We start from the raw sequence: 20183 nt of genomic DNA on the forward strand, positions 1-20183 counted from the left end.
ATTACTTCTTTGAGAAGAAATATTCCTTTTGAATCACCCTGAATCTGGTCCTAGTGAATCCTTCCACTCTGAGACCACCAGAAAACACAGAAACTAATGCTGCCTGAATAGTGCAGGAGGAACCCTTGAGTAAATTAAAGCCTTGTCTCAGAGCTTCCAAAACTGATTGGTGTCACCACTCTCTTCACTAGTTTGTTGGTTTGTAATGGGAGGAGATCAAAAAGACTGTGGTGACCTTTCCCTGGTACCATCCAGACGACACCTGTCAGTATCCTATACCCTGCTTTTGAGTTCTCAAAGCACTTACATTATGTCATTTGATTTGCACTCCAAAACAATCTTTGGAGGAGGTAGGACAGGAATCCTTATTTGACCTACATTGAAAGAACTAGAATTCAGGTTCAAATGACTTGACAAGTAGTAGTGGTGCATGGACGCTGCAAAGTCAGGTCTTCTAATTCCAGACCTTGTGGTCCAAAAGTGATTACCCTTCACTAAAAGGTCAGATGTCATATCTATATTTTCACTGTAGTGGGGTCATATGAAACCTGGGCATGTCATCTTAAGAAACAAGGCTGAAAGTTGTGAGTCAACTTTGTTATTTTGTTTGAATCCCATATCTACTGGTATTTGTCCCTCTCTACCTGTCACCCCCCCAAAAAAAATTTAGTTAGTTTATTTGGATGTGCCTTAAATGTGCTGAAGCATGTTTGAATTACCTATAGTCACATCTAACTTGAAAATATTCCTTTCAGTTCTTTTGACAGAAACACTTATTTGCAGGGTTAGTTTTTTTTTTTTTTAAGCAAACATTTTTACAAGTGTTTCTATTTATTGGCTAAATGAAAAATGATGTCTTTGGTAAACATTAGTGAAAGGTTAGGGCAATTAGGACTGTGTAAACATTTTGAAAGCACTTGTTTGGCCAAAATGGAGTCACAGTTATTATACCCTTGCAGACATTCCAAGCAGTATGTCCAAGGTCACTTCAGAGAATTGAGGTTAGCTAGTTAGAACAGCCTTTTATTCTGTTTGTTCAGGCACCTCTCATCCACCATTCCCTTAGAGAATTTACAGTGACACAGAAATAGTACAGAGGTGATTTTTTTTTTTTTTTGTAAATTAAGTATATTTAGCAATTAACTTTCTAAGTTGTGGGATACACAAATAGAAAGATTTAAAAATAATTATTAAAGTTCTTACTGTTTGAAATTAACATTCAAAGTACCTTATGTGTAAAAGTCTAGCTGTGTTATCTCAAGGTAATTAGTTTACTGTTGTTCTACTGGCTGGTATGTGCATTTTAGAGGCTGGTTTCCACTCACTCACTGGCCATATTAGCTTGGACAAGGTATTACTGCATTTCTTTAAATCTCAAGTCCCTTATCTGTAAAGTGGTAATAATAATAATAGCAGCAACTCTCTGATAGGGTTGCTGGGAGGATTTAACAGCGTAATGAAGATACAAGGCTTCATATAATCACTTTAGTAAGTGCTCAATAGCACTTTTTTCCAGTAGTCATGTGTGGATGTGAGAGTTGAACTATAAAGAAAGCTGAGCGGTGAATAATTGATGCTTTTAAACTGTAGTGTTGGAGAAGACTCTTGAGAGTACTTTGCACTGCAAGGAGATGCAACCAGTCCATCCTAAAGGGAATCAGTCCTGAATATTCATTGGAAGGACTGATGCTGAAGCTGAAGCTTCAATACTTTGGCCACCTAATGAGAAGAACTTACTCACTGGAAAAGACCCTGATGCTGGGAAAGATTGAAGGCAAGAGGAGAAGGGGATGACAGAGGATGAGATGGTTGGATGGCATCACCAACTCCATGGACATGAGTTTGAGTAAACTCCAGGAGTTGGTGATAGACAGGGAGGCCTAACATGCTGCAGTCCATGGGGTCACAAAGAGTCGGACACAACTGAGTGACTGAACTGAACTGAACTGAACTGAAGTGCTCAGTAAATGTTACAACGACTTAAATCTTGGTTTTGGCATAGGAGCTGTAAGAACTCTGTGTAGTTTTTTAAACTTTTCGTTATATACACCCTTCCACATTTAACTTATGTCCATCTACACTGAAGGAGTCCTCTGCAGGGCATTTTTGAAGACTTTAGTAGTAGTCATTTTCGATGCTGGGGAACTATTTGAATCCCAACTACCATAAGCGTATCATCCTAATGTCAGATCAAAACAGTCAGAGAAATAGGACAATCAGAGCTTCAGAATTCAACTTCAGAGGGTTTTTGCAATGCAGACTTGTTTTGTAAAAATCCATTTCATACTAATGATAATAGTCTATGCATGCATGCATGCTCAGTCATATCTGACTCTTTGTGACCCCCTGGACTGTAGCCCACCAGGCTCCTCTGTCCATGGGATTCTTGAAGCAAGAATACTGAAGCGGGGTGCCATGCTGTCCTCCAGGGCATCTTCCCAACCCAGGGATCGAACCCAGGTCTCTATGTCAGCAGGTGAATTCTTTAGCCACCTGGGAAGCCCAATGGTCCATAATAAAAGAATTTAAACCAAGATTTAGAGATGAAAATGTAGTTTTTAGTGTTCTTCCTTTTCGTACTTTGTAAACTTTTCCTCTGTCTATATGATGGACAGAGAATTTTTTGGCCTATGTGTTGTACTTTAGTAAAATAGCAAAGACTTGTCTTCTTATTTTTACCTTGCCTTGTCCTTATCTTTGAGGGTCAAAGACAATGTTTTGTCTGCTTTTGGCAGCCTCATTTGTTTCCTGAGAGAATTGGTAAGAGGCTGCTTGGTAGCCAACCAAGGTCATTGTCAAAAATTGAGTCCAAAAGGGAGGGAGAAGTTGTGGAAGCAGGCAATCATCACTGGGTACCTCCATCCTTTCAAATAAGAAGTGAGTCACCTTCTGCTTAGACCTTATCGTGGGTCTGGTACTCTCTGGGTGCCATTTAACAAAGATCTGGGCTCATATTTAAGCAGGTTCAAGTGTACTGAGGAAAGAAAAAAAATCAAATAATTACTTCTCATGTACATTCACCCTAAATGCCCAGAGGAACCAGTTCTGTGAATACGTGCTCACGCGTAAGCTGGTTGTTGCTTTGAAGGTTAAAGTGGTGAGTATTCTCCCTTCTGCTAATCAGCTGTGATGACCTAAGAAATTAAGTCAACAGGAAGTGAGGCATGGGTTCATTTCTCATGACATCTCAGCCACCCAGCAGAGGCTTCTCTTGGCCAGGGATGTTCCCATGGGACGTAGAGACTTGGGCAGCTTGTGAGGAAGCACTCTGCATGCCTGCCTCCCGTTTGTGCAGTGGTGAATTCACGTTGGGCTCACCCTTTGGTGAGACCTTTCAAGATATTCCAGTAAGTTGACAGCTTCATGCCAGAAGCATGAATGATGCCAGAAGCATCATTTCTAGAGCAGCTCTGATTAGTTTTGTTTGTACATTTGTTTCCTTTGTCTTTGGTTTCTTTCAGCTGAAGTCATCTCTGTATACATGTTATTATGTGATTTAATTGTGCTTTGTCACTTAAGACCTTTTATTGTCCCTTGATTTGTGATAATTCTTATTTATGTCCTTGTAACACCTTTTGTATACTTCTGTTAGAGTGCTTTATATACTTGGTTTTGTTGTGTTTCCCCACAAGCTTTTTGAGAGCAGAAGCTGTGTTTTGTGACCATAGTATCATCTAACATAGTGTGTGGATACTTGGCCCATCCTCTGTGAGTGCTTGTTGAATATAAATTGTTTGTGTGTTTAGGAATCTACTAGCTTCTAATAGGAATAGTAAATGTTTTAGATGTTACAAAAATTTCACATATATTGTCTGCATTTGTGCATTACAGCTCTCTAATGGAGAGATGCTTTGAGGGATACAGGCATTGGCAGGATTTCCACTTTGCAGATAAGAAGGGCCAAGAAGTCCTGAGTCAGCCTGACTTACTGGAGGTCATTTAGCTTAGAAGGCAGTGCTGAGCCATCAGCCCTCTCCTGGTGTCAGAAATGTGTGTTTTTCCTGTTGCTACACCTCTGTCCCATCAAACAAAACTGGGTGGCTCATGGATTGAATTCAGCTTACTTAGTCCTTGTTTATGGTCCTTCTAGCATCAGGGTCCCTGAGTGATTTAAGGTGATTTAAAAGGTAACTTGTACTCAGTAATTAGACAGGGATTGCAGGAACTTCTTTTTCTTTCCCATGGGGCCTTTGACTGACAATAGATGAGTAATTTTGGTCTCTTTCATCATCTCTAAAAAATAATCCTGCTTCTCTACTTGCCTCTCTTTGTTGAGATTACTACAAAATTTTATCAAGAAGCTTATCAAGTGCTTTATAAACCACGCACTAGACCATGCACATGAAGACAGTTACTCTCAATAAAGTCAAATCGTTGAGCTGGTGACATCTTTAAAGAGGCTAATCTAGAAAGCTACTTCCCTAGCTTTTAGGGTGTCTTGCATAGCTGGGTCTCAGTTGATGTCCTTGGAGGGGCCATTGCCTTCGTTGTGGAGGTTTCATGTTAGCTGGTTTAGCTAAGACGCCACCTCCATGTTGCAGTTGTTGTTCAGTTGCTAAGTCATGTTCGTCTCTTTGCGACCCCGTGGACTGCAGCACCCCAGGCTCCTCTGTCATCCACTGTCTCTTGGAGTTTGTTCAAAGTCATGTCCACTAAGTTGGTGATGCCATCCAACCATCTCATCCTCCTTGTTCTAGTCAATTATTCCTTGCTGCAGTTGGAGGCTGACGCTAGCGCATATGGTTTTTATGATGGAACTTGTCACTTTGTTCACCTCAGTCCTAGGATGAAGATAATTTGAGTGGTTTCTTTGTATGTTTTTTAATCACTGTTTCCTGCCATGGAGGTAAAGGGAAATGAAAAACATTGAGTCTGCCTGCATTTTTAGACACTTAAGTAACTGAAGTTTGTGTCTGTTTTGTTGCTAAAACCAGGACATTTTGGTTTTATGAAAATGGGCTTCTGAATCAGAAGCCTTAGCTTTCCAATCCAGTGGTTGACATCAGGGCATAATAACATTACTGCCTTCAAGAGCAGAGCAGTTGGAAATTTGAGATGCCATACTTACATTTTGTTTGCTTTCTGGGAAAATACCTTGGGGTGTCACATGTCTCAATGATTTTTGCAAGTGACAAACAGTAATCACAGAGATGGACTGAAAAATGCTTTAGGTTGATTGCCTGGGGATATTTCAAAAGGAACATGTCCTTCCTGGTATTAGAAAGAGCTTGAGCTCTAAGTCACTGGGAAATTTGACCGGCTGAACTATGGATTTGGAGTGGTTCTCAGAGTAATTCCTAAGTGTTGCATAGGTGCTTTTGTTTTCATAAAAGGTCTAAGTGAGGTCTTTGCTACCTGACCTTTGCCATGTTATTTTTAAACCCAGTTTTAATAGCTTGGAAGCTTTTTCTAACCAAGAAAAAAATGTAAAAGCTCAAGTCAGTGTTTTGGAAATCATGTCAGATTTTACTTAGATGAGCTTATGAATTCAAATATATTTTTGCCGGAAAACCAGAGTGTTGTTTATATGTATAGATGTCAGTACTTTTAGTTGTTCATTCAGCACCCACTGTGTACTGGGCTTCTGAGGTGGCGCAGTGGAAAAGAATCCAGCAGCCAAGCAGGAGACATGGGTTCAGTCCCTTGGTCAGCAAGATACCCTGGAGTAGGAAATGGCAGCCCACTCTAGTATTCTTGCCTGGAAAGTCCCATGAACAGAGGAGTGTGGCAGGCTATAGTACATGGGCTGCAGAGAGTCAGACACGACTGAGTGACTGAACCCCCGCCGCCCTCCCCACACACATACACATTGTGTATTAGCCATAGTGTTAGGTCCAGTGAGGGTTGTAAACATGTGATGGGGTAGAATTGCTGTTCTCAAGTTGCTGTATGTCCAATAGGGTAGGTGTGTGACTGCAGGAAATTTACTTGGTATCTTTGCACCTCAGATTCCTCATCTGTAAAAATGGGAATGATGGTACCACTTTAAACATGGTGAAGGTTACAGATATAAAGTACTAAGCAGTACTGAGTACTTGGCACAAAATATGCTTTTGATAGTTTATCATCATCCTCATTTCAGAAAGAACAGGCACTGTGCAATGTAAGCTGTGGGCATGGTACCAAAGACGTTCTATAGACGGTTGAAGAAAGAGCAGACTGTTTTAGGGTCGGGAATCAAAGAAAGCTTGTGAAAGAGGTGGCAGTTGAGCTTGAAGAGTGGATGGAATTTCAGTAGGTAGAGGTAGGAGGTGATACCTTAGAGATAACTGTAAGCAAAGTGTTAGAGTTGGGAAAGCCTAAAATTTGAGCAGTAGTATTCCAGTTTGGAGGAAAAGAATATCTTACGAAAGCGAAGTGGAAAGTTGGAGAGCAAGCTAGTTCCAGACTGTGAAAGGCCTAGATTAGAGAGTTGTGCCATCGTCAGTGGGAGCTGTACTGAAGGGTTGTATTTGCTTCTGTCTCGCCAGTAACTTAGACAGCACACAGCCCATAGTGAGCAGTCAGCAAGTAATCATCGAGTGAATCACTGAGTTGGCTTGAGACAAGTTGAACTTCATTTGGCCAGAAGATAAGTCAGGTAGAAATGTCTTACAAAAAGTTGGGAACATGGGGCCCAAGTCCCATGAAGACCGAAGGTGGAAGTTTGGGAGGTGTGAACATGGAGGTGATTATTGAAGGACAGTGTGGACAAACTGACCCGAGCAGCACACGTGGCCGTGGTCAGAGGAGAGAGCTGGGGCGAGGCCCTATTTGATGAGACCAGTAAGGAAAGGCAGAAGGGGGAACCAAGAAGGGGAGGGTAGAAGGAGGAGGGAGACAGAGACCTCCGTGCCTGTGAACCCTGAGGAGGAGAGGCTTGAGGAGGGGCTGGTTGACAGGCTCAGGGCAGGGCAGGGCTTTGCAGGGAGGGAGCTAGTCGTGCTGTAGTGCGGAGGTCCCTGGACTGGGTGGGAGAGAGTTCAGTCAAGAGGGGCCTGGTGCCAGGCCATAGGTCTTGCTGGACACAGCACACTCGGGCATATTTTTTTCTTTTCAAGGTTAGTTATTTATTGGTATTTGCTTTTTGAGCATATATATATCTAAACAGATCATATGCCCAATCTGTATATATAATCTGATTTTAATTAAACATTAGATAAAAAAAAACCCTGTTTTCTCTGAGTTCCGAGGTCATGACTGATTTTCATGTCTTTTCCACATCTGTCAGTATTTTCTAGGGTTTTTATGAGTGGTTATTACCTTCAGAACTGAGAAAAACCCTATAAAACTATATTTTTAAATGGTATGTTCCTTATGTATTACCCATCAATACACTTCTCATTTACTGAAACTTAGATAAATGTAGCCATTTAATTCCATCTGTGTTTCTGCCTGTCCTTCTCCCCTGAAAGACCTCTGACCTCTTCTGCTGAGGTCCACACCAGGACCATTTCCTTGTCTGCCGCTCCCAGCTTGGCTGTGCTCCATCAACATGCTCACATTCCACGTCTTTATAACAGAGCTCAACCTCTTGTAGCCTGATCACCCGGAAACGTCCTTACTAAGGTCAGATGCTTTTGTGGTGGAGCCTTTACATTATGTATCTTGCAGGAGATTTCCGGGCAGCTGTGGCCTTAACCAAAGTGAAGACCATGTGAGAGCCACATGTGCTGATCATTCTTATAATCGCCCTTGTTTCTCATATTTGAGGATGAATTGGCAGAAACCGTTTATCCTGGGTGTCTTTAGCATTGCATTTTTCTTCATAGTCCAGCTGCTTCTAAAACTACGTGGCCCCAGCCTCTTGAGCACTCATTACATTCTGAATACAAGCCATTTAGTCAAGTGGGAGGAAGTCTGCATTTTTACCATCCAACTTGGGAGATGTGGCCTGTCTGTGTGGGTCGGACTGGTATTATTACTCATATCTGTTTCTGCTTCTGTGTGGGAGGACTGCTGTATTCATCCTGCTAATTAGCCTTGCCTAATGAGCATGTAAACAGCAGATTTCCTTGTTAGGAAATAGCAGTACACTGATACCGCATCCTGTTACATTTGGATGCCTGCATGGGATGCTTTGGGTTGAGTGTTTATGGCCACACTTGACAAATGGACCTCAGTTTCTCAACCTGTCATGCTGGGGAAATAATGCTTTTTACAGAAAGAGTATTGTTTATAAAAATAAGATAAAATGTCTGTAGATCATTGAGTTGGCTGAAAAGCAGGATGCTATAAATAGTTGGTTGCTGATGTTGCTGTTGCTGGGCTGACATGTCTTTCCAAGGAGAGAGCAGGAGCATGTGGTTGTTTGGGTGAGGTCCAGTGGAGGGCTCCATAATTATACAGCTGTTTACATTTTTTTAAAAAGGTGTGTTGAAATCGAAACAGCTACCTAGTGAATGATCCACAGGTGAAGCAGTTTGATATTAGCAATGTTATTGGATGCAGGTAGTTGAGTAAGGTGCCCAGAGTATAAGCGGTTTGCCAGAGGCCACCCAGCACATGTGTGGTTGAACCAGACTTAGAACTCAGTTCTGATTAGCTCCTGATTTCCAGTTTTGTGTAAAAGCAAACCAGACTGCACCCCCACAGTGATTTCACTCAGTTCACTTTGTCAGAGGAAAGTACTCTCCCTACTTTGATCTGTCTGAATGTGTTATTTTTAATTAACTAATTTCAAAACCAGATGAGGCAAGCTAGTAAGAGGTGTTCACTTATAGAGACTAAACTTGGCCTTAGACCCTTGTATAGTGAATTTGAGGACTATACATCCTAGGGAAAAGAAAAATTCCAAGAGGAGAAAGGTTGGAACATGGAGCACCGAAGGTTGAAGACATAGAGATTACATAAGAGGGTCAGTAAGACATCACGTGCCTGCTGTCAAGTACTTGGAATGTAGAGTGGGATCAAGAGAGGACTGTTGAGCATTTAGTATGTTGTGGCAAACCCAGGGTGTTCTGAGAGCCTGAGCAATTTGGAACGTTCCCCAGCTTGGGCCAAAGCACGGAGAAATAAAACAGCAAGGTGAGTGTTAGCCGGGAACGACAAAATGAAGAGGTAGATAGGTCATGAAGGGCTGTGAACGTCCTGTAAAGGAATAACGCTTCCATGCAACATGCAACTATTGAGTGCTCTCTGTGTGTGTGTCAGGTTGTCAGGTATTTCTCCAGTGTACTTGGGATACATGAGTGAACAAAATAAGTATCAATTCCTGCCCTGGAGGAGCTTTCACTTTAATGAGGAGGGAGAAACACTAGATATTAAGTAATAACTAAACTGAGTGGTACAGGAGAGGATGGTAGATGTAAAAAGGATGCCGCCGTGTGACCACAGTTGATGTCAGCAGCAGTGAGTCATGTTGATAGTATCTACTCTTCTTATGATATGAGAGTGACACCTTACCTCTCTGGTTTTTCTCCCCCAAACATACAACCCTAATCTCATCACAAGAAAACCATCAAACAAATCTCAGTTGAGGGATAGCCTGTGAAAAACCTGACCAGTACTCCTCAAAACTGTTGAAGTCATCAAAAACAAGTAAAGCCTGAGAAGCTGTCACAGCCAAGAGAAGGCTAAAGAGACTTGACAACTAAATGCCACGTGTTATCCTGATTAGGATCCTGGAACAGGAAAAAGATATTAGGGAAAATTGAGGAAATCTGAACAAAGTGTGAACTTTAGTTAACAATGATATATTAATATTGGTTCATTAATTGTGATAAACGTACCATATTAATGCAAGATGTTACATGGAGGAAGCTGGTTACATGGAGGAAGCTGTGGGGGTATACGGAAACTCATTGTACTGTTTTTGCAATAATTATGTAAATCTCAAAATGTTCTAAAATTTAAAATTTACTAAAAAAAAAATCCACAGAGTAAAGAAGATCAGAAGTCCAGGGTAGAGACACATGTTGTAATTTAAAATAGGATGGTCAGGGCAGGCCTCATTGAGAAGGTGACATGAACAGTCACTTAAAAAGAGAATTGACCAGGTTGGTATTGGGGGGGGGGGCGGCAAGGATTGGGTCAGCCAGTGCAAAGACCCTGAGGGGAGAAGATGTCTGCAAGTCGGAGAACCAGCAGGGAGGCGCGCGCGCGCGAGTGTGTGTGTGTGTGTGTGTGTGTGTGTTGAAGGGTGAGGGGGCCGGGTTTGGAGAGTATGACATTACAGAGGAAAGGCGATGGAAGCCATCAGGTGAGGACTTTTAGACTTTTACCAGGAGATAGTGAAGGACAGGGAAGCCTGATGTGCTGCAGTCCATGGGGTCACAAAGAGTTGGACATGACTGAGCGACTGAACGACGGCAACATTCATATACCGTGTGCCAGGAACCATGCCATGGGTTGTCCTATTTAATTCTCTCAGCTGTTGATATTTTAGGAGAGTTAAAGTTAAATTTAAAGTTAATTTATGTTAACTTGCTGATTTTGCAAATGCGAAGATTGAGATTAGGAAGATGAAGTAATTTACCAGAGTCCCGTTGCTGGTACCTGGTGCAGCTGCAGTTCCTTTCTTCGTACTGAGACCCATAGTCATCACTCCTGACTTCAGCCTCCTCTTCTCAGGGGGCTGGACTAGATCTTCTAGGCCAGGAATTAGATCTTCTAAACCACAGCCCACTAGAAAAGGTGGCCCTCTGCTTGGTTTTGTTTAAGTCATGGTTAAAAAAAAACAACACACAAAGTTTACCATTGTAATCATTTTAAGGTCAATAGTATTTATATTCACATTGCTGTGAAACACATCTCCAGAACTTTTCATCTTGCACATCTTAAACTCGATACCTATTAAACAACAGCTCCCTTTTACCTCCTTTCCTAGCCCCTGGTAACCCCCATTCTACCTTTTAATTTCCATGAATATGATACACAGATGACACCACCCTTATGGCAGGAAGTGAAGAAGAACTAAAGAGCTTCTTGATGAAAGTGAAAGAGGAGAGTGAAAAAGTAGGCTTAAAACTCAACATTCAGAAAACTAAGATCAAGGCATCTGGTCCCATCATTTCATGGTAAATAGATGGGAAAACAGTAGAGACAGTGACAGACTTTAATTTTTTTTGGCTCCAAAATCACTGCAGATGGTGACTGCAGCCATGAATTAAAAGATGCTTGCTCCTTGGAAGAAAAGCTATGACCAACCTAGACAGCATATTAAAAAGCAGAGACATTGCTTTGCCAACAGAGGTCTGTCTAATCAAACTATGGTTTTTCCAGTAGTCATGTCTAGATGTGAGTTGGACCATAAAGAAAGCTGGAAAATTGATGCTTTTGAACTGTGGTGTTGGAGAAAACTCTTAAGAGTCCGTTGGACTGCAAGGAGATCAAACCAGTCAATCCTAAATGAAATCAATCCTGAATATTCATTGGAAGGACTGATGCTAAAGCTGAAACTCCAGTACTTTGGCTACTGATGTGAAGAACTGACTCATTAGAAAAAACCCGGATGCTGGGAAAGATTGAAGGTAGGAAGAGAAAGGGATGACAGAGGACGAGATGGTTGGATGGCATCACTGACTCGATGGACATGAATTTGAGCAAGTTCCGGGAGTTGGTGATGGACAGGGAAGCCTGGTGTGCTGCAGTCCGTGTGGTTACAAAGAGTTGGACACGACTGAGTGACGGAATGACAACAGCAAAGACACTGAAGGCATTTAGAACAGTGTCTAAATAGTAAGTGCTCCACCAGGATATGGGACTTCCCTGGTGGCTCAGGCAGTAAAGAATTCACCTGCAACGTGGGAGACCCGGGTTCCATCCCTGGGTCGGGAAGATCCCCTGGAGAAGGGAATGGTAACCCATTCCAGTATTCTTGCCTGGGAATTCCCATGGACACAATAGCCTAGCGGGCTACTGTCCGTGGGGTCACAAAGAGTCAGACACCACTGAGCAACACTTTGATTCACTTTGACCACTAGGATAAAAGCTCCACAAGGACAGGATTTATGTTTGTCTTGTTTACTGTTGTATCACCAGTGCCTAGAACACAGTAGTTGCTTCAGTAAATATTTATGGAATGAATAAATCACTGCAGCAAATGCAGGCAAAAAGCTGTATTTCTCATATTAATTCATTTATTACGCTGAAGAGTAATTTTTTTTGGCAGTTAAAGCAGTACCTCTATTATTTATTGCTGGAGATAATCATTATGTGATAAGAGGGCTGTCAGAGGGACTATTTCTGGAAAGAGAGTGGGTCATATCCTACGTCACGTCCAAATCTCTGCCGTGGCCACCAAGTGTGGCTTCTTGCCTTCACAGAAGAGAGAATTCAAGAGAGAGCCATAGTAAAGTGAAAGAGGGTTTATTCCAGGAGATAACATACTCCGTAGACAGAGTGTGAATCATCTCAGAAGTCAAGAGAGGCACCAGGGTATGGAGTTGTCAGTTTTTATAGGGATGGGAAGTTTCATAGGCTATTGAGTGGGAGGAGTGTTCCAGCTATTTTGGGGAAGGGGTGGGAACTTCGGGGACTGGGCCACTGTCCACTTTTTGACCTTCGTGGTTGGCCTTGGAACTGTCATGGTGCTTGTAGGTGTGTCATTTATTGATATGTTACAAATGGGGCTTCCCTGATAGCTCAGTTGGTAAAGAATCCGCTTGCAATGCCAGAGATCCTGGTTCGATTCCTGGGTTGGTAAGATTCCCTAGTGAGGGGATAGGCTACACACTCCAGTATTCTTGGGCTTCCCTGGTGGCTCAGCTGGTAAAAAATCACCTGCAATGCAGGAGACCTGGATTTGATCCCTGGGTTAGGAAGATCCCCTGGAAAAGGGAAAGGCTTCTCTTCCAAAACTTCTAGGAATTGGACCACTGTCCACTTTTTGACCTTCATGGTTGGCCTTGGAACTGTTATGGCACTTGTAGGTGTGTCATTTAGTGTGCTGATATGTTACACATGGGAGCTTCCCAGGTGGCACAGTGGTAGAGAATCTGCCTGCCATTGCAGAAGATGCAGGTTCGATCCCTGGGTTAGGAAGTTCCCCTGGAGGGTGTAATGGCAAGCCACTCTAGTATTCATGCCTGGAAAATCCCATGAACAGAGGAGCCTGGCAGGCTGTAGTCCATGGGGTCACAAAGAGTTGGACATGACTGAGCACACACGTCTTTGTTGTCATCATCATCATGTTACAGTGAGCGTATACTGAGGCTCAAGGTCTAGTGGAAGTTGACAAGATCTACCATCTTAGCCTAATTGAGTCTAATCAGTGTGTCGTGTTCTCAGACTATGTCATTCTTTTAAAGGCTGTGCCCAGCTCCTTTCCTGTCTGAATATTGACAAAAGAAAAAGAGGAAAAGAAAACAATGTCATGATTCTAAAGTTAGCCATTCAAAAATAATTTTATTTATTTATTATTATTTAATTGTTTAAAAGGGCTTCCCTTATAGCTCAGTTGGTAAAGAATCTGCCTGCAATGCAGGAGACCCTGGTTTGATTCCTGAGCCAGGAAGATCTGCTGGAGAAGGGATAGGCTACCCACTCCAATATTCTTGGGCTTCCCTTATGGCTCAGCTGGTAAAGAATCCGTCTGCAATGTGGTAGACCTGGGTTCAATCCCTGGGTTGGGAAGATCCCCTGGAGAAGGGAAAGGCTACCCACTCCAGTATTCTGGCCTGGAGAATTCAGGGTCTCAAAGAGTTGGACAGGACTGGTTCTAATCAGTGTGTCATGTCCTGAGGCTCTGACATTCCTTAAATGTTGTGCCCTGCTCCTTTCCTGTCATTCATTTATTCAACAAATACTTTGTTGAACCTCAACTGTGTTTAGGGGGCCCATAGGTGAACAAAATTGCTGTCTGAGGGGATATTGACATCAAAACTAGTAATTATGGATGTCATGTATATAACTTACAGAAATGCTGGTGTTCTTCTGAACCAAGGCCCTTGTATCCTTAAACAAGGACATTTAACCTAGTCTGCGACACCAAAGAATGCTTCCCTAAGGAAGCGAGGAGTCCTAATGATTGTTTGCAGTGTGGCAAAATACTCTGAAATTTAGTGTCTTAAAACAATTTATTTTCTCTCATGGGTCTGGGATAACTGACTCAGCTGGAAAATTCTCTCTTGGTATCACGATACTGACTGGGGCTAGAATCATCATAGGGCTCAATTAGGCTGCCATTCAAGATAGCTGCTTCCATCATGTGTCTGGTGCCTCTCTGCTCTAACACTTGGCCTCTCCCTCCAGCAGAGTAGCCTGGACTTTCTGTCTAATTGGCTTAGAGCTCCAAGAAATAGGAAGAGGAAGCTGCCAGGCCCATTCAGGGCTGCACCTCCAGTGGCTCAGTATCATTTCTGCCACACACTAGTGATCAAAACAGCACAAGCCTTGCCTACAGTCTCTGGAGAGGAAAAGTAAACACTCTTTCTGATGGGGAAGTAACAAGTTCTCATTGCAGAAAAGCACGTGGGATAGGAACTATTGTTGTGGCCCTCTTTAGAGAGTGCAGGTCTGTCACTTGGTGTTAGGTTGGACCCTCAAAGATGATTAGGCATTGATGTGATGGGCAGAAGAGTCCAGGAGGGCATAACTCTTCTGGCAATGGGATCAACCCGAGTGCAGGCCTGGAGATCCAAAAGGTAAACCTTGGAGGAGGAACTAAAAGGCTTGTGTGACTAAGTGGAGGAATGAGGAGAGGAAGAGTGGCCTGGAAATCCTGGGGTACACAGTGAATGCATGTTTACATCAGAAAACAAAGAAAATAGCTGTCTAGGTTCCGGACAGAAGCAGTGGAAAGTACCAAAAATGAAATTCTTAGAATAGGAAGAACAGATTAGTCCCAAGGACTTGGGTTGGAGTAGGGGTGGGTCAGGGAAATCTTATCCCAAATTACATAGCTAGAGTGAGACAGAATTAAGATTCAGAGCTAGATCTGACTCTGAATCTGCTAGCTTGCTTGCTGTACTTCACTATATTGCTCACCCCACTGCCTATGAAAAGTCATTTTATATAATGAACTTGAAAATCCCTTGCTAACCGAAAGGTGATTTACTCTTCCTAATTTCTTCCGAGCTATCCTGGCAAATACCATCTAAGTTTTCTAGGCTCAACTCAAAGGGCACGTCCTTAATCTCTCCCTCACCCTTGCTGTCAGGTGACCCCCTCCCTCCTTCCCCCACCAAATCTGTTTCCATTCTCTATCAAGGGAGTGTTTTGGACTTGTTTTCTTAGGCTCATCATGGTAGACCATGAATCTAGGGCCAGAGTGTATTTGATTGATCGTTCCATCGTCAGCATCTTTCATCTGTCATGACCTTAATGAATCATGAATGGATGGGTCGATGAGTGGTTTCTAGAATCCCTGGGTAAACAGTACTGAAGTGGTTCTCAGGTTGAGTTGTTACTGCCCTTAATGAGGGTTAAATGAGGCATTGCATTTGAAGTATCCTTGGGACCTCTTACTCTCTCTGGGCCTCAGTGTCCCTTTCTGTGGAAGATTGGGGTTGCAAGGATGATCTCAAAGGCACCTACCTTGTCTACGAGTTTACAAATTTGGAATGCATTGGGATGAAGTGTTCTACAAACTAGCAGTGCTGGCCAGCAGTGGTTATATGTTCCAGAAAAGCATCTATTTCTGCTTTATTGAGTATGCCAAAGCCTTTGACTGTGTGGATCACAATAAACTGTGGAAAATTCTGAAAGAAATGGGAATATCAGACCTCCTGACCTGCCTCTTGAGAAATCTTTATGCAGGTCAGGAAGCAACAGTTAGAACTGGACATGGAACAACAGACTGGTTCCAAATAGGAAAAGGAGTATGTCAAGGCTGTATATTGTCACCCTGCTTATTTAACTTATATGCTGAGTACATCATGAGAAACGCTGGGCTGGATGAAGCACAAGCTGGAATCAAGATTTCTGGGAGAGATATCAATAACCTCAGATATGCAGATGACACCACCCTTATGGCAGAAAGTGAAGAAGAACTAAAGAGCCTCTTGATGAAAGTGAAAGAAGAGACTGAAAAATTTGGCTTAAAGCTCAACATTCAGAAAACTAAGATCATGCATCCGGTCCCATCACTTCATGGGAAATAGATGGGGAAACAGTGGAAACAGTGTCAGACTTTATTTTTTGGGGCTCCAAAATCACTGCAGATTGTGACTGCAGCCATGAAATTAAAAGATGCTTACTCCTTAGAAGGAAAGTTATGACCAACCTAGCATATTAAAAAGTGGAGACATTTCTTTGCCAACAAAGGTCCGTCTAGTCAAGGCTATCGTTTTTCTAGTAGTTATGTATGGATGTGAGAGTTGGACTATAAAGAAAGCTGAGCACTGAAGAATTGATGCTTTTGAACTGTGGTGTTGGAGAAGACTCTTGAGAGTCCCTTGGACTGCAAGGAGATCCAACCCGTCCATCCTAAAGGAGATCAGTCCTGAGTGTTCATTGGAGGGACTGATGTTGAAGCTGAAACTCCAATACTTTGGCCACCTGATGCGAAGAGCTGACTCATTGGAAAAGACCTTGATGCTGGGAAAGATCTAAGGTGGGAGGAAAAGGGGATGACAGAGGATAAGATGGTTGGATGGCATCACCAACTCAATGGACATGAGTTTGGGTAGGCTCTGGGAGTTGGTGATGGACAGGGAGGCCTGGCGTGCTGTGGTCCATGGGGTTGAAAAAGAGTTGGACACGACTGAGCGACTGAACTGAACCAGCTTGCAAATACCAAAGCAGGGAATACAACGAGTATATTCCTAGACATTTTGATTTTTTTATTTTAAAGTCAATTTGAAGGTATTTATGCTTTCTAGTATATATAAAGATTGAATTTTAAGCACTGGGTAAGGAAAGGAATATTCAAAATAGAATCTTAGGTGAATAGCTTTGTGCTCTGCACCTAATGTCTCTTCTGTAAAGTGGGAAACATACTTTATGATGTTCATTTAGAATTTTAGTCAATAAAGAACTAAAATTTTTAAAATTTATTCTATATTATTTTCTTAGCCTCTGGTGTACAAGATGAAACTGAAAATTACAAGTTCCAAAATTACAGAAGTAGTAAAACTGCTATAAAATTCAGGAGACTCAGGCTTAGCATAGACACAGCAAACAAAACCCTGTTTGCAACTAGAAAAATGTTATAACTGATTTTCAGTCAGTTCCTTGCCAACACAGTAAAAACCAAAATCTAAAAAGTAGATAAATTCACAGTTATTATCAGTTTACGAGAGGTTAGCCACCAAGTTCCTATAACCTCACACCTTGATACATTTAAAATAAAAGGCTGTATATACTAGCTTAACACATTAAGCAATATAGATTAGTGATGTTGATTTAATACAATGATTTCATGGCCTACGTGCTAAAAATGATTTTAATGTACCACAGAAATTGTGCAGTTTTAGAGAAAAAAGCACATTTATGTACCTTTATTAGCAGCTTGCAAAGGTGTTGCTAATTGCCTGGTTTTATCTACTTGTAAGTAGTTAAGGAAAACAGAGCTTACCTAGTTGTTTTGTTTGTTCGTTTTTTGGTAAAGATACAAAGGTGTATGTTGAGCATGTGAAATGTGGCTAGTGTGACTGAAGAACTTTATTTGATTTTTAATAAAGTTAAATTTCAATAGCCATGTATGGCTAGTGTCCTCTATGTTGGACAGCATTGCTGTTCTCATTTGGCATGGCCTCGAGGATCTAGGTCTCTCAGAGAGTGAGGTAGTGTTAGAGTTCTTTCCACCCAGCCCCAAGGCTAAACCTACACATGGAGAAGGTGAAGTCGCTCAGTCGTGTCCAGCTCTTTGCGACCCCATGGGCTGTGGCCCACCAGGCTTCTCCATCCATGGAATTTTCCAGGCATGAGTACTGGAGTGGGCTGCCATTTCCTTCTCTAGGGGATCTTCCTGACCCAGGGATTGAACCCAGGTCTCCTGCATTGCAGGCAGACGCTTTACCATCTGAGCCACCAGGGAATCTCCCGAACCTACACATAGGCAATCCTCAAAGCCTCAGGGAGTTTGAACACTGAAACCTTTTTGCAAGCTTTCTGGAAAAATTGTCCAGAGTCATCTTCAGGTATTACGTCATCCAAACGTAGGAAGCATAGTGCAGTAACATTCAGAAGAAGAAGGGCCACTCTTCCTCTCTGCTTCCCTTTTGCACCTTTGAGCTGATCAAACCATCAGTGCTTTCAAAGTTTGTGAAAAGACTCATGCAATTATGACTTTCAGACTGATTATGATAAAGGTCCAGTCACAGAATTCCTAGTCTCTTTTGCTTACTATTTTAGGTCAGTATCAACAGAGATTTGCCAGGGCAGTCTTTTCACACCTGCTATAAAAGGCTTCTCTGTGTGAGTAAAAGCTCTTGACTTTAATTCCGCTCATCAGGAGTCCCACGCTGCTCTGTGTAAGTTTTAACACAAAGTAGAGATGTGTACTCTTAACAGTAGAACTTCTGGGTGTTGTCCACGATTGGGCATGACTGCCATGGAAGAGATGTCAAGATGAGGATGTAACTGGGCAGATTCGTATATGTAGAATACAATGAACCATGTGCCAATGTTGTTCTGTTTATTTTCTTTCAGGAAATCAAAGATGGTCGTGACGTTGCTTTGACAAACACTTCCTGTTGTCTTGACGGTGGTCTCCCTGAAGAGTATTCTCAAAGGAATATTTGTCTCCCAGTATCTTTGTTGATGACTGTTATCATCTAGAAAATGCTTTTCATGTTCAGGAAATCAGCCACCCTTGTGCTTGACCTGTTCTGGGCAGCTGAATGAAAGTTCCTTTTAGTTGCTTCCAGAACTCTGTTGCCCAAAACTCTTCTCCTCGTGGGGTGAATGTTCATGAAGCCCTTTCCTGAACCAGTGTAGGAGGCTTTGGCCCCTTGGAGCCTATGACATGGAAGCTTTGGAAGTGGATGATATTAGCCCAGCCTTGGAAGTGACCGAGGATTTCTTTAATACTTTTGACAATAAGCTCGAAAAGGCTGTGCAACAAGCGGAGGTTTATGGGATCCAAGAGGTCCCTGAACTGGTGGGGCGGGAGGTCCTCGGTAACATAGACAATGGTGCTATCAGAAATGTCACTTCCCTGGGCCAGGGGGGCGTGATCTGGGACCATTGTAAGACCAGACTCTTAGACACCAAAGTTCCAAATGTCTTCCCTGCCAAAGAACAGTTTATGGTCCAGAAGGGGACGAGCCCAGATAATCTGTCCTGGATGGAACAAAAGGAAGCATCCACCTTTAATTTTTTCAACATCTGTCAGCGTCGGAGAGACAGGCCTCGTTCTGTGAATGACTTATTGGATGAGACCTCTACTTTTAAGCCTGGGCATGCTCGATCAAGGTCAGATATTACCCAGGTGGACTGGAGGGTGGTCCTCAAAACCATGCCTCTGCAGCAAGAAGTATCTCTTCAGGGTCCTCACTTCGCCAGGCCTTCTTTTCTGTTGTCCTCATCAAACAAGGTAGAAGATGCTCAAGGAAATACAGGTATGTCTTCATAGCTGACTGCTATTGAACAGTGGTTGATTTTGCTTTGTCTCTCTTGCATCTACCTCATGAAAGTCTGCCTCTCCACTGTCCATGTCTCTTTGCCTACTTAAGCCCCTTCTTCCATTTACTTCCGCACTTACCTTATCTGAAATCTCCAGTCTTATTATTGTCCTAGGAGGTACTGAGTGAAGGATAACTGTGGTTAATTCTCTTTCATAATCTTGGTTGTTAGAATCAGAATATTCCCATAATTAAGGCAGTACTTTCCTTTGACATTGCATGATACCACTTATTCACATCAATAGATGTTTATCAGGTCATAAGCATCAGTCTTGTGCTATGAAGGCTTGTATGAAGTATGAAGCCACAGTCCCTGCCCTAAAGAACTTCTCTTTAGGCTGAGGGGATCAGACGCTCCCAAAGACTCAGGAAGATACCCAGTGGTGAGAGAAAGGAGATACTCAACTGAAACACCCGGAAGGGAACTTTTGTTTTACTTTATATTGTTGGGATTTTTTCTTTAAGAGTGAGTGACACTGATTGTAAGAAGATAGAGGGAGGGGAGGACACTTTGGGCTGGACTTGTCAGAAAAGGATAGTGAGCCATCGTGGAACTTGAGCTGGACCTTGAAGGACACTATGTTGCAGAAAGAGAGTTGCAGCGGGAGGACACTCGGTCAGGATTATGGTGCGGACAGAGGGACAGACAGAGGAGAGCGGGCTGACCCTCAAGGAGACCAAAGGATCTCATGATGA

At 42.5% G+C, this 20183-nt stretch overlaps 1 protein-coding gene across 1 annotated transcript in view; it reads left to right on the top strand.

The window, feature by feature from the left end:
• The window catches only part of PLEKHM3 (pleckstrin homology domain containing M3), a 208861-nt gene that overhangs the window by 8611 nt on the left and 180067 nt on the right, over positions 1–20183 (top strand). The window contains exon 2 of the mRNA XM_040228670.1: positions 18514–19424. Within this exon, the coding sequence (XP_040084604.1) occupies positions 18830–19424 (595 nt within the window). The 5' untranslated portion in view covers positions 18514–18829. The remainder of the gene's footprint in view (positions 1–18513; positions 19425–20183) is intronic.

Source organism: Oryx dammah, unplaced genomic scaffold (genome assembly GCF_014754425.2).
Source record: "Oryx dammah isolate SB20612 unplaced genomic scaffold, SCBI_Odam_1.1 HiC_scaffold_27, whole genome shotgun sequence".
Classification (NCBI taxonomy): Eukaryota; Metazoa; Chordata; class Mammalia; order Artiodactyla; family Bovidae; genus Oryx; species Oryx dammah.